The 15,096-nt window shown below is 37.3% G+C and overlaps 1 protein-coding gene across 4 annotated transcripts in view; it reads right to left on the bottom strand.

Moving 5' to 3' along the window:
- Positions 1 to 9,890: 9,890 nt before the first annotated feature.
- The window catches only part of LOC132267258 (uncharacterized), a 62,858-nt gene continuing 57,652 nt past the window's right edge, over positions 9,891 to 15,096 (bottom strand). For all 4 annotated transcript variants that reach the window (XR_009468954.1, XR_009468953.1, XM_059768378.1 and 1 more), the window contains 2 exons: positions 11,269 to 11,466; positions 9,891 to 10,285 (listed from right to left, as the gene is read on the bottom strand). Coding sequence is in view for 2 of the 4 variants with exons in the window: in XM_059768378.1 (XP_059624361.1) it covers positions 11,407 to 11,466 (60 nt within the window). In the remaining 2 variants the exon portion in view is untranslated. The remainder of the gene's footprint in view (positions 10,286 to 11,268; positions 11,467 to 15,096) is intronic.

Raw genomic sequence — 15,096 nt, 5'->3', positions numbered from 1 at the left:
ATTGCATATACATGATCTTGTGAATTAGAAAGCTTCAAAATGTGATTTGAAGAATGATTTTGAAAATGATTTGAAGAAAGATTTGCCGAAAAATGAATTTGAAAGGTTTTGTTGAAAAATGATTTGAAATAAAGTGATTTGAAAAATTCTTGTGTTGAAGAGTTTTCAAAAGAAAATGCTGAAAAAGTGTTTGAGCCAAAAGTTCCATTTCCGGATGCCTTAAAAGGATCCATTTCAAAAGACAAGCAAAATGCAAAAACCAATAAAATTATGGAAATGTTTAGGCAAGTGAAAATCAATCTTCCACTTTTGGATGCAATCAAGCAAATTTCGGCTTATGCCAAATTCTTGAAAGACTTGTGCACCCAAAAGCGGAAAAATAAGAGCCAAACACCAAGAAAAGTGGTTTTGACCGAGCAAGTGAGCTCAATTTTGCAACATAACACTTTACCAAAGTTTAAGGACCCCGGTTCACCTACCACATCATGCATCATTGGTGATCATATCATTAATCGGGCACTTCTTGACTTAGGAACAAGTGTTAACATTCTTCCATACTCTGTTTATGTCAAATTGGGCCTAGGTGAATTGAAACAGATGTCGGTAATTTTACAACTTGTCGACGGATCCATTAAGAAGCCTAGGGGTATCATTGAGGATGTTTTGATAAAGATTAACAAATGTTTCTTCCCCGCTGATTTCGTTGTCATTGACACGGAACCAGTCCCCAATCCTAAAAGCCAAATTCCTGTTATTCTTGGCCGTCCTTTCTTGGCAACCGCTAATGCCAACATCAATTGTAGGACGGGGATAATGAAGATCTCATTTGACCACATGAAGGTGAAGTTGAATATCTTCAATCCTACACCCAACTCATTTGACAAATATGAAGGAGAGGTTAATGTTGTAGATAAATGCTATGATCTTCAATGTCAATGAAGTGAGCTTTTGTGTAAGACCAAAACTTCAAAGGGATCATCTTCAACCTTGCATTCTCAAAGTGTTGTTTCAAATTCTTGCTTTGAAAGGGCATGGAAACCCAAAGATTGTGATTGCATTGACAAGGGCTCAAAAGTTTCTTTTGAGCTTAATCCAACAAGTTCTTCAAAGAACCATTTGTTGGGTGGAGTTCAAAGCATCTATCACCCCAACAAGGAGGGAATGCATTACAAGATCTTTGATCCTGGCTAAAAGAGCCCAATGTCTTGCTAGAGATGTTAAAGACTAGCACTACATTTCATAGGGCGTCAAAACCCTATTCCTCCCTCATTTCTATCTTAAATTTCATTTCTTGCGAAGTCTAGATACTTGTTTTTGGTTCATATGCACTGCTAGGAACTGTGGTTAGGATTGCATGAGCTTTCATGTTGGAGTTGAGCATTTTGCATAAATTTGATAGATCTCAAATGAAAGGTCGATCGATCGAACTTCTACCTGCATCCAACACTTAGAAAAATTTTCGACCTGCATCCACCTGCATCCAAATCACCTCTCTGTCCCATCGTTTAAACTTGTTCTCAGATCGATCATAACTTTTTCGATCGACCCAAACCTCAAGTTCAATCGATCTTGAGTTCCAACACTAAACCAAATTTTTGAACCAAAAACCTGCATATTTTTGCTCTCTGTCAGATCGATTGAACATTTTGTTCAGATCGATCTTAGTTCTTCATCTCACCATCTTTGACTTTGTTTGACTTTTTAATTTTCAAAAATCCAAAAATATTTTTATTTTATTTTATTTTCCAAAAATACCAAAAAGATTTTCTTTTATTTTCTTTTATTTACTTAATTTTTCAAAAAAAAAAAGATTTTACTTTATTTATTTCAAAAATCCAAAAAGATTTTATTTTCTTTTATTTTATTTTTATTCTTATTTTTCAAAAATCCAAAAATATTTTCTATTTTTCAATTTTAATTTTTAATTTTAGTTTTTAATTTTTCAAAAATTCCAAAAATACTTTGAAGAGAGATCATCACAGTTCGATCGATCTGAAATCTCAGTTCGATCGATTGAACTGGACGGGAAAAGTTTTTAAAAAATAGAACCTGAGGGTCTCAAGATTAATTCATTAGATCGATCCAACCCTCTTCTAAACCCTCAGTCCCTCATTCCCGTCACCACTGTGCACCCATCTTCATCATCATCTCCGGCAAATCCCCGGCGAGATCCAGTGAGCTTCGACTCTCTCTCTCCTCTCGGATCTGAGTTTGCATCACCCCCTTCACATCTCATCTTCTCTCCTCAATTTTGGGTAAGATCCGAACCTCATCTTTGATTTTAAGCTTCAAGTTGTTAAATACATGTTTTAAATGTTGAATCCATGATATATTGATGATGATTTCCTCCATTGATGAAGCTTGAGGCACTATGTATATATGTGTATATATATGTTTATATGTTTTGTATATTTTTTATTTTTGAATTGATTTTGGGAGTATGGGCTTTGTAAAGTGAGTAGGATTGATTATATGATGTGTTGATGGGCCCGCGACACTGTTCGTGAACTATAGCCCGCGACACTGTTCGACACTTTTTGACTTTCATCTCGCATAGTTCGATCGATCAAACTTCTATCTCAGATCGATTTGGTGAGATCGATCGAACTCATTTTTTTCAGTTTCTCAGATCGATCGAAGTTTTAAGATCGACCTCACAAATTTTTGTGATCGATCGAACTTCACAGATTTCATACACACATTCCATGCATCTTATCTTGTGTCCATGCTATCTCATTCATGCCCAATGCCTGTGATTTTTCACATTGGATGCATTTTATACTTATACTGCTTAGCATGTTCACCTCCTATCACTTGTATAGATTCATGTCATAAATGTTTTGTCTATCTTATTTGATATGCATGTTTCTATTTTGTGCTTTCAATTCTTTATTCTGGCACTGATTCCCTTTGTAAGTTTTAAATTATTTTTCAGGTCATGCCTAAGTGCAAAACTATAGCCCGCGGTCACTATCACCGATGGGGCAGGCACACTTCTGATGCCGAGGCCGGTCCTTCTCATGTACAGGAGGAGCCATTAGAGCCTACTCCACCTCAGTCACCTTCTCATGAGGCTGATCATATTCCATCTACTTCTGAGGCTCAGCCTGCGTTTACACCATCTCTATTTCCATCACAGGATGAGGCTGAGGCTGAGCATTCACCATTACCATCTCCACCATACCAGCTAGCTCAACCAGCTCGAGAGCGTGATAGGCCCGCGCTTAGATATGCACAGATGTCAGTGGCCCATGAGTCAGTTTTCGACACAGATTCCTTCTCCAGATCGGTGCTAACCCGATCAGCTTATGATGATATTATCCGCAGGGGCCTTGCAGCTATTCTTGCCCCAGAAACTGAGCCAGTCTACCCGCGGCTAGTACGGATGTTCTTCCAAAACCTTCGACCGTCCCCGCGTCCCACGGCAGAGCTGGTCACTACCATAAATGGCCACCAGATTACTATTACTATGGACACACTAGCCAAATCATGCCATTGTCTTCATCAATGCCCTCCGGAGCTACAGGAGCTATATCCGAGGCTATAGATGATACATTCCGCACGGATGTCATGACTGCACTCCTAGACTTATCTCACGATATCCGCGGAGCTCGCCCTGCCCGTTTTCCCTCGTCCACCTGAGATTCCCAGTTTCTTCTATCTTTTCATACTACACCTCTGTAATCTATACTTCATTTTTGTCACTGTATATTATTTGCAGCCGGATATGTCGGCTTTGCTCTTTTGATGTACTCTATACTTTATTTTCTTTATATATACTTTTGTTATGGATGTCATTTATCATATTCTTATATCTGTCTGTTTGACTCCATCAGGTGCATCACAGTGACTACAGTGAGAGAGAATACTACACAATTTTCAGGACCACCCTTATATCTCTCTCCCTACTTTATCTGCTTTATCCCATTTACACTTGCATATCCACTGTGCACTGATTATCCCTTTCGTTATCTGATGAATTTATTCGAGTACCAAATTTCAGGACCACAGTTAATCCTAAGTTTGGGGGGGCTATGCCACCCACTTTGGATACTTCAATCCCAGCCATTCTTTGCCTTAATTGCACCGGTATACTCTTTCCTTTTGTTCTCTTTGCACATTGAGGACACTATGCCGTTTAAGTTTGGGGGCAATGGTGTATGTTACAGTGTTTGCTTTTAAATTTAAAATTTTGAGCATTACTTGTGTATTTGAGAGATTTTCTATGATTGGTCCATATTAGCGATGATTTTGATCTTTTGAGGATTATATTGCTTAGAATTTAAAAATTGCTTGACTTGAGAGTCCAATACTCCTTGTATACCTTGTGGAAGCCATTTAGGAATAAATTTTTCGAAAAATTGATATCTTGTTTGCAATTGCGGTCCACATCATCTTGATTATGTGATTGTTTTAAGATTCATTCTAGGATTCTACACTAGCACAGGCGCACACTAGCATTCATTTGTAAGGTACATGCTTTATTGATTATTGAATTGGTTATATCCCAATTGGGCTAGTAGTGTATTGAAAACTTTCATTCTTGATAAAGGTGGATAACAACCCCTTTTCACAAAGTAGCCGGGATTCTAGCCTCATCAAGCACTAAACTTCTCGCGCCGAAAGGTGGAGGGCCCAAACTCTAGGTTAATAATTGAACTTGCTTACAAAAAAAAAAAAAAAAAAAAAAAAAAAAAAAAAAAAAAAGCAAAAGCAAAAGCAATAAAAAGTGAGGACTTCTCCCAAATGGTGAGAAGTGAGAAATGATTAAATGGAGGTTGTCTTGATTTGAGTTTGTAAGTTTGTAGGGGTATTTGAACGCTTAATGCCCTAAAGTCGTCTGGTTTGGGAGTCATTGACCTAACGCTCGACCTCATGAATCGCTAGAAAGTTTAATAGATCAACACATTGCACCATGCTTCCATCTTTGATCCAATAAAACAAAATAAAAAATAAAAAAATCGAGTGAAAAGAATAAGCGCACCTAGAACAATAAAACTTTAATAAAAGGTTCACTTTTTGTCTTGATGATCGGTACTAGATTTGTGTGCTAGTTTGAAGGTAAGGATGTGATTAATTCTTTAGTTGGCTTAGATAGCAATATATTTGATACCGGTCCACTCAAAAAGGATTTTAGAATTGTTTTGATTTGCATGATCATTTTCTTGATGTGTGGAGGACCATATTTGCTTTCTTGATGTTGAGATTTTGGGAGATTGCTTGGAAATGTTTGAAAAATTGTATACTTGAGGTAGTTTTCTCCCAATGCTTATTTGCAATATTGGTGTCTCTTTTGAAAGAATGAGCTTAATGTTTGTAGGTATCATTTCTGGAAACCCTCACGAGACTTCACTCGTCCACTAGGGGTAACCTAGGGGTTTAAAAGGCTTGTTGCATATACTAAGTGCAATCGTGTTCCCTACGAAAGTGGTGTTATCCATTTATTACTTTCTAGTTCATAGTTAGTTAGTTATTCATTTCATTCCTTTACTTTCTAATTCATTACTAGGGACTAGCAATATTTAAGTTTAGGGGTGTGATGAGCGCTGAAAAGTGCGTATTTAAACCCCTTAAGCTTAGGCATTCTAGTACCTTTATCTATCTTACTTTACCATTTTAGATTTATTTCGTGTTATTTCCATTTTCAGGCACTTATCCCGAAAATAAGCTAACTCAACCAAATAAGAGCATAAATGAAGCAATTCTGGAATGAATCAAAAAAATGAGCCAAGTGGAAGCAAAAGGAAGAAAAATGTGGAATTCAACATCTTCGATCGATCTCAGATCAAAGTTCGATCGATCCAACATGATCAATCTCAGCACTTCAAAATGGATCAGAGCCATGATGACATTTTCGGAGATCTCAAAAGTTCGATCGATCCAACATCATTCTTCGATCGATCTAACTACATTGTCCTTATTCAAATGATTTATCTTATCTAGTTGTACCACCCTACCAACTACTTTTGTCCTTTTCCCAAAAATATCTTCGAAATATCTCAGATTTGTTTTTATCTAAAAAGGCGCCGCCATTGAGGATCGATCCAACTTCAGTTCGATAGATCTCAGCCATGTTCGATTGATCCAAGTCCAAGGTTCGATCAATCGAACTTCCTCCAATGCGAAAAAGTTAAATTTCCAACTCATTGAAAGTTGTCCTTATCCAATCATTGGGGAATATTTTGTGCACGATCCCAGCTCATTTTGTGTGTCACTTGACCTACCTATATATAGAATATGATACACTTTTTGAGGAAGATTGATCTATCACAACAGAGGCTATTCTTAGGGAGGAAAAAAGGAGGAGAAGGCTAGAGACACAAGCTTGGGAGCTCTTCATCAACCAAGGAGTAGATTTCTTCCATGGAGTTTGCCCTTGAGGGTTGGAGAAGTATTACCATGAGTGGCTAGACATCCTCTTAGGGCTAGAGTTAGCCCCAAGCATGTTTTCTACATCTTGATTTTGTGTATTATTGAGGGATTAGTGTTGTAATACATGTTTTGGCACTTATATATATATATATATATATATATATATATATATATATATATATATATATATATATATATATCTTGTTTATTCAATGATTTATGTGGTTTAATGCTTCCAATTGATCATTTCATTCTATCCATATGTCTATGTATGCTAAAATAGATATTCATGTATTTGTCCCTATTTCTTGTGTTATTGATGCATGTTTATGTGTATTAATACCATAGATCTAGAGATTGTCAAAACATAGTGCTTAATGGAATGCTCTTGTAATTTTCTTGATAGTTCATGCTCATTGCTTGATGGATTGTGGCTCTCCCTTAGCTTAATTAGTTTAATTTCATGTCATTACCTTAATTGTAGTGTAGTGGTAGTATAGTTGTTAGATGGGAGGACAATCCATGTTTGTTGTTTGATGTTCCATACTTTTGAATGCAAGTAGCATATGTCTCTAACCTTGTGGTGTATTTGGCTTGTGAGCTTAATGAAAGGATTAATGACTTGCTAGATATATTGTGTTTTTCACATGCTACTTAGACAATATATACTTAATTGCTAGAGATATTGTGCTTTTCACATGTTGCTTAGACAATATATACTTAATTGGTCATCCTTGCTAATTAAATCAACCAAACACACACACACATCAATATTGCAACACACATTTCCCTCATTAGTCACTTGTTAAGGATGTAGAAAAGTATTGTTTGGTGGTGACCTCTTAAACCCCAAGATCTCTCTTTCTTACTTACTCTTTATTGCATTCAATTATTTAGTTTAATTTGCTCTCTAGTTTAATCAGCCAACCAACTATTTGTTTGATCACTCGACCTACTAACCCTAATTGTGATTCCACAACCAAATTCGACTCCAATCCCTTGGGACGATCCCTACTCACCCTAACTATATTTTTAGTGAAGGTAGTAGTGGCTTTTATAAATGTAAAACTTAGCCCTCGCCTTAATGCACACTCTTAAGCTTATGGTAGGACGACGACCATGTAGTACAACCCATCAAGCTTAAGCATAACCTATCAAATTAATTAACAAATGTATCCAATAAAAACCATGCATGACCATCACTAAACACAATTACAAAAAGCATCTAGTGTAGAGCATAATCCTCAATTAATCACATAAGACAACATGCAACCAACATAAAGAATTAATAGGAATAATTAATCATAAACACCTTGGTACAACCAAGTTTTGATATACACAAGACCGTAGCACAAATCACAATATATAAATCTCCAAAAAAAATGAAAGACAAGGGTTTAGATTATAAGCTTAGGGCTCATCCAAGCCTTAAGGAGAAGTTTAGCCAATTATGGAGGAGGTAGATGTGGTTATGGAGCTTTCAAGAGCAATCCCCAAACATAGCTTCATCTTTTTCCTCTTCTTATTTGCTTGAAACCCCAAAATGAAACTTTTCTTTACAAAATTATTCAATCCCCCTTTTATAGATGACCCTTGGAGCCCAAAACAAGTCAGAAATAAGCCCCAAAATGATGCAATCCCATAGTCATTTGGTAAGTGAGATCCAAGCAAAACCGGGAATAAAACAGACTGTTAGGATAATTCATGATCGATCGTGATTCAGGTGCAATCGATCGTAAGTAACTTATGATCGATCGTGATGAGTTGCCATTGAACTTATCCACTTTGATCTTTTCGCTGACGTGGCATTGCAATCGATCGTAAGGAGCTTACGAAAGATCCTGCTAAGTTGGCATCCTTATCTGCTGATGTGGCCTACGAACGATCATAGCTTGGTTGCGATCGATCATAGGTCCAGGTGCGATCAATTGTAGGCCCCTTTCTTAGCATTTTTCTGGATTTTTCTCGATGCACTTGCTTAACTCTATAAAGGCTTCAATGAACCGATTTTAGTCCGTTTGAACCTTATTGACCTGAAATTGACAAAAACACAAATTAGGACCAAAACGGGAAAATAAAGAAAGATTAAGGTCCTAAATATCCAAGATCAAGGGTTGAAATGTGCATATTTCAACACTTTTTAATCCTATCCACTTTTCGAATGAATGGCCATGTCAATTATACATAAACATATACCATTGTGTGCAATACACTCTTTTGTTATTTACTTTATTATTTTTTAATGTATTTATTAAAAAAATTAAATAATTTTTTTTAGAAAAAGTTTTTTTTGAATTGTTTATATGTATTATTACCAACAGCTATATTCATAGCCACTATATTCCCAACTGCTAATAGAATAAGATGTAATTTTAATATTGCATAAGAGTAAAAATAGTCTTTGACATCAAACATATTCCCAACAATAGAGAAAAATACAACCGCTGTATTTGTTATCATGTAGACATATTTTTATGAATAAAATAAAAATATATTATACATATTTTCTCAAAAAATTTAAAAAACACATTATATTAATTATATGAGGAAAAAAATTGAGTGAATTTGAATGTGGTATTTATAGAGATTCCAAAGAGGGAAAAAAAAAAAAAAAAAAAAAAAAAAAATTCAACGAGTACAACTCTTTAAAAATATTTAAATTATTACCCAAAGAAAATGGCTCTTTTTAATTAATTAAATCATGCCTCGTTTTAATTTATTATTGCCTAGGGTTGAATATGTTATTATGGCATAGATTGTGGCCCACCTTCGCCACCAAGGAGGTTCGCCACTCCTTTGGCAAAATCTACCTGGCATTCCAGTTGGCAAGAAATAAATAAAGAAAAATAAAATGATCGTGCACTGCTAATTCAACGCCGTCGTTGTCGCCAGGCACATTATTGTCGTCGCCAATAAGAATAGTCCGTCGCGCCGGCCATTTCAGTGATCGCCGTTGTTATCCATTGTCGGTAAGTTCAGTTGATGTCTGCAATAGGTTCAACCATGTTGTGTTAGTGCACCCAATCCGGATTCTACATCGCCATACGAAATGACCCTCCTCATCCCAGAAAAGCTTACTCCAAAGCCAGAGCAAAAAATCCGAAATAGCCCCCAAATTATGGTTATCATAAGAGAATGTGTACGGAAACAAACTCTACACCACAAAAGCTTACTTCGGAGGCAAAAGCAAAGAAATTTCCTTACATTACAAAGTAAATGACGATCCGAGACTGTTTCAGCTTTGATCACAAAAGGGTTTTGCAGATTAAGCATTTGAAGTCGAAGTTCAGACACAATGAGAGGATTAAAGTTGATGGGGTCCACCTACAGGTCCTCACGGGACGTACACAACTAGCTCTTTGGGGAAGATGATCAAGATGAAGGTCATCGTAGTTGGGATGTAGCCCTGTCATGGAATGGGCTAGTATGGAAGAGGTCGAGGGGATTTCATTGCAGGTTTCTTTGCTTTTGACTTATTTAATGATTTAATGTAGCATATCCACATCGACAGCCATAGATTAGGCAGAGAAAAATTGACTAAATCGACTAATTTCTCAAGTGCAATTATGAATATGGAGCATTGAGTGGAGATTATGATGTGGGCCCCACAAATTGGAGTGGCTTACACCACGTCAGGCTCTCCACTTGTTATAAAACTCTCCAAATGAGGTCTCGCAATAGATGCTCAAACAGAATTGATCGTCAATAGAACCACATAAGAAACTATCACATAATTAATTGCTCTATACTGCCCTAGCATTCCACAACCCAAATTTATATGCATAGAAAAAGAAATTTGCAGCAGAAGGTCTTTCTCTGTATAAATAAAATTTGACGACTTGTTAAACATTGCTTGAAGAGAAAATATTCATCCATTCAGTTGCTCAAGATGCGGCTGCCATTGCTTGAAGACCTGAAAACAGAATTGCATACACATTTTATTAAATAGAAAGACACTATAAATTTCAAATTACCAAAAGAATATACATAGATATAGATTGCATAATCCATCAAAATAAAATGTATTTTATTCATGAATCCGTGTTTTGCATATATATATATATATATATATATTGATATTTATCCGTCAGCGTAGCATAAAATACCTTCAAAAGACTCAAAAATGTTTTGACTTTTTGAATTTCTAAGTACATAGAGATATGCTGCTTGATATCTTTTAGTATTTACTCTGAAAGACCCTAAAACCTCAATTTTGCGACACTAATTTATAACTACTAAAAGGCCAAATTTAAAATGCTCACTACCACAATTAAACCCAAACTGAATTATTTTGACTCAAGGCCCACGTCCAGCTTAAGCCCTGATGATATGAATTTTCAAAATACATGACCTAGAAAAATACCGAAGGCAACTAAAGATAAGTAGCAACATATTAACCTCAAACAGATGAGAAATAAGACTAGCTACCATAGGCAAGAGCATGATTGAACAAAATCATTTATGAAATAAATATTCTATACAAGTATTGGAAAAAATTAAACTATGCAAAAATTAATGCACTTTGCAAGAAGCAAGCCAATAATGCATCTAGGTCTCCTAAAAACTGCATACTCTCATACTGGATTAAACTTGCATATACGAAACAATTCATGTAGCCATTGTACAAACTAGGCTAACTTAAGGTCGATCAAGTGCTTTTGAGCACTTCTACCAACAAAAATCTCTAGCTAGATCCTTGTTCTCAGGAATCCATAGAAAGATTTCTTCCTTTAAATTATGGAGGATCTTTACAAAAATATATTTCATTCCAATTGTATAATGAACTTAACCTTTTGAGTGAAGAAACTAGTAAGACATAAAATGATTATGTCATAGTGTAGCCTAGCAAATATTAACTCATTCTCTGTGCTATAGAAAGGGTATTGTATCACATACCATACTGAAAGTTTGCACTCAACCTCAAACTGGACTGGGAGGATTGTGGAATCATTTAGCATCTTCAGTGTTACCAGGCTCTTCAGAGTTAGCAGGCTCTTCAAGGTACTTGCGGAAAGGCCCAAAGTTGCATTGCTCTCAAAGGCACTCGCGTACGCTCTCACATACAATGCCATCATTAGGAAACTCCTTTCCGCACTGCATTATAGAAAGGAAAAACAAACTTATAAACCAGATGCAGTCCACAAACTTCATGTATTAAAACAGGACAACATTCAAAGAAAGAAATTGTGTGGAAGTAAGCTGCAAAGAAGAAATTCACTAGGAAGGGGGGAAAACGAAAAAAAGAAGAAACCAGAGAAATAGAAAGAAATATATACTCATATATATAATTTATATATATATATATAGAGAGAGAGAGAGAGAGAGAGTGAAAATTACACAGACACACATTTGGTGCGGAGGGAGGTGTTTATTGCCAGCCTCACGGATTGATGAAATAAAGCCATCTAAAGATTGAAGTCATGGTGCTTGAGGTTGATTTTGCGTTTCTATTATGATATGGATACCAATATTTTGGTTTTCCTTATCTGTTTTAGGGGACTCCTGGCAACGTCTGAACACTGATCTGATACTCCAAAATTTTCTAGTGAAAAACTACACTACTGAGATGATTCACTTGTTGACTCACCACTCTATATAGTGCAGGAAGTGAAGTTGTAAAAAGATTCATTCGACTTGATACAACATCTACTCCAGAGTTGTTCCATCTGTGTAATTAATTTCCTGAAAATAATGATTTCTTACAAAGATGCCCACCAAAATCAATAATTTTGTTGGTCTCTGATAGGATGGAGGATGGTCTACATCTTAGACTAGAATCTATACCAGAGGAAATATTTGTCAAGCTACTTCATCATCATCATCATCATCCTACCCTTTATAAGCAAACAATGCTTCCACACTTGAAAGGTGCATCATCGGGTCTACATTGAATATGAACATAACATGTAAGTCCACTTTCCCAAATTTTATAATTTATAATTGCTATACCTAATGTTCCCCTCACACGTTCATTATTTATCTTATATATTCTAATGATTCCTATTATCCAACATAGCATCCTCATTTCCGCTACATAAATGCATTGTATTTGTGCCTTTCAAAATTCCCAACACTTCACTCAATTCAATATTGTTGGTCTACTAACCATTATATCGAATTTTCCTTTTAATTTATTTGGTATTTGTTTGTCACAAAGGATACCACTAGCTTTCCTCCATTTGTCCACTCGGCTCCAATCCTTTTTTTTTTTTTTTTGATAGTTAAGCAAATTCATTCAAAAACGTTTAAAAGGGGAACATGTCCCAATGACAACAAAGGGATCCTATGGTCCCAAAGAAGAAATAAATCAATCATCTCCTCCGGGGAGGAACAAAGCCTACACGAACCCCACAAACATAAGGATGAAATAAAGCTGACTTAAGAACATCAATTAAGGATTCCTTTCCTTCAAAAGACCTATTATTCTGCTCCCTCCACAAACACCACCATAAACACAAGGGCGCCATCCTCCAAAACCCACGAGCATGGCCTCCCACATAGCACCCTCTCCAAGCCTCCATCAATCCTCTCGTAGATCGAGGCATAACCCACGAAATCCCAAACATTCCAAGCAAAAGACACCAGCAATCCAATGCCACTGGACAATGCATAAGAAGATGATTGACCGATTCCCCATTGCACTTACACATACAACACCAGTTAACTGTGATTTGTCTTTGCCTCCTCAAATTATCAAGCGTCAAGATCTTGCCCTACACCACTGTCCAAGTAAAAAACGCCACTCTAAGCGGGACCTTAGATCTCCACACTGTTTTCCACAGAAACGTAATCCTTGTAGTATTTGAGAGGCATCGAAAAAAAGATCTCACTTCAAACATTCCCCACGAAGAAGGCACCTAAACAAGTGAATCTCTATCTCCGCCACGGATCTCAAGCCGATATAAACGATCTAATAACCCGCAAATATCGTCCAACTCCCAATTCTGAAATGCTCGCACAAACCACACATCCCAAGTCAACCTCCCGCTATCAAGCCGATAGCAATCAGCGACCAAGACATGCCTATCAACAGCAATCCTAAACAATCTGGGGAATGAATAAGCAAGTGTATAATCACCACCCCAAAGATCCTCCAAAAAACTCACATCCCTACCATCTTGATCTCTGAATCTGATGTGTTTGGAGAACTCATTCCATCCTTTCCTAATGGATTTCCAAACACGAACACCCCCCCCCCCCCCCCCCCCCCCCCCGGGGGGGGGGGTGTGTTTCTTCCCCAAGCCGACACAAAATAACCCTCCTCCACAACGACGTTCCACTCCAAATCTCCACAACCACTTACCAAGGAGACAACGGATATCCCCCTGGTGCAAACCTCGCGAGCTACCAAAAAACCAGTCGGAGACCCATTAACCAACACTGAAAATCTGGCTGAAGATATGCAAGCCTCAATCCAACTCCTCCACTTATCCCCAAAACCCATTCTCTCCATCAAGTACAGCAAGAACTTCCAGCTCACATGATCATAAGCTTTCTCAACATCTAGCTTACAAAGAACCCCTGGGACGCCACTCCTCAACCTCGTATCCACATATTCACTAGCGATAAGAGCTGAGTCAAGAATCTGACGCCCACCTATAAAGGTGTTTTGAGATTCCAAAATGATATCATCCAGAACATCCCTCAATCATAATGTTAGAACTTTAGCTATTAATTTATAAATACAGCCCAACAAACTAATAGGTCTAAAGTCCTTAACATCCGAAGCTCCCCCCTTCTTTGGAATAAGTGTAATGAACGATGCATTCAAGGAACTCTCAAACCTCCCCTGAATATGAAAGGTGTGAAATGTAGCCATCACCTCTCCACTAACCACCGCCCAACTCTCCAGGAGGAATCTCATAGTAAAACCATCCGACCCCGGAGCTTTGTCCCCGTAACCATTACAATTCCTTAGCGCCTTCAACACTTCTTCTTCACACATCCCTGGAAATCCTCAGCCCGTAACCACATATTCTTAAAACGGAAAGGAGTACTCCTCGTCCTCAATCCCCCACAGTCTAAAACCACAGGAATATGATCAAATGTCGGTCTAGCCAAAGCTTCCTATACCATGTCCGGAAACTTCTCTTCCTAGCCTCCCGAGAGAAGGAAACGATCCAATCGCGACAATGTAGGAGCCTCTCTACCACTCCCTTATGTAAACTTAGCTCCCTCCAGCGGTAGATCATGTGGGTGGTAACTGTCAATGAACTCAGAAAACTGCTCCATAGCCGATGACCATCTTCCTCCTGTTGATCTCTCTATAGGGGATCTAACAACATCGAAATCTCCCCCACCCCCCACACTCCACGGAAAACCCCATTGATCCTTCACTACCCCAACTCTTCCGACAAAATGTACCTATCCCCATCCTTAACTGGACGATACACACTAGAAAACATCCAACAAAACCCATCCTCCATAGACAAAGCACACGAAATAGAAAACCTCCCTCTCCTCACCTCTGTTTTCGAAACCCATCTCCAATCCCACTTATAACATCACCATCTATCTCCACATCTTTTTGTAGTATTGATCATAGGTATGAAACATATAAAACATAATAATAATAAAAGAAGAACCCTGTATGTTAACCTGGTGTTAAGCTATGGTTCCTTTTTATGTTTGTGCAATTATCCTCTAGGATGCATACAATTGTTTAATTCTGTGTTGCGGACCACACTAACCATAATTTAACAAACATTAACATGGTGCAACATC

The sequence above is a fragment of the Cornus florida genome, unplaced genomic scaffold (genome assembly GCF_030987335.1).
Source record: "Cornus florida cultivar Cherokee Brave unplaced genomic scaffold, ASM3098733v1 CherokeeBrave_3.0.0_Hap2_Chr07, whole genome shotgun sequence".
NCBI lineage: Eukaryota > Viridiplantae > Streptophyta > Magnoliopsida > Cornales > Cornaceae > Cornus > Cornus florida.
Note: the sequence above shows the minus strand (reverse complement) of the source record. Positions and strands in the feature narration are given on the sequence as shown.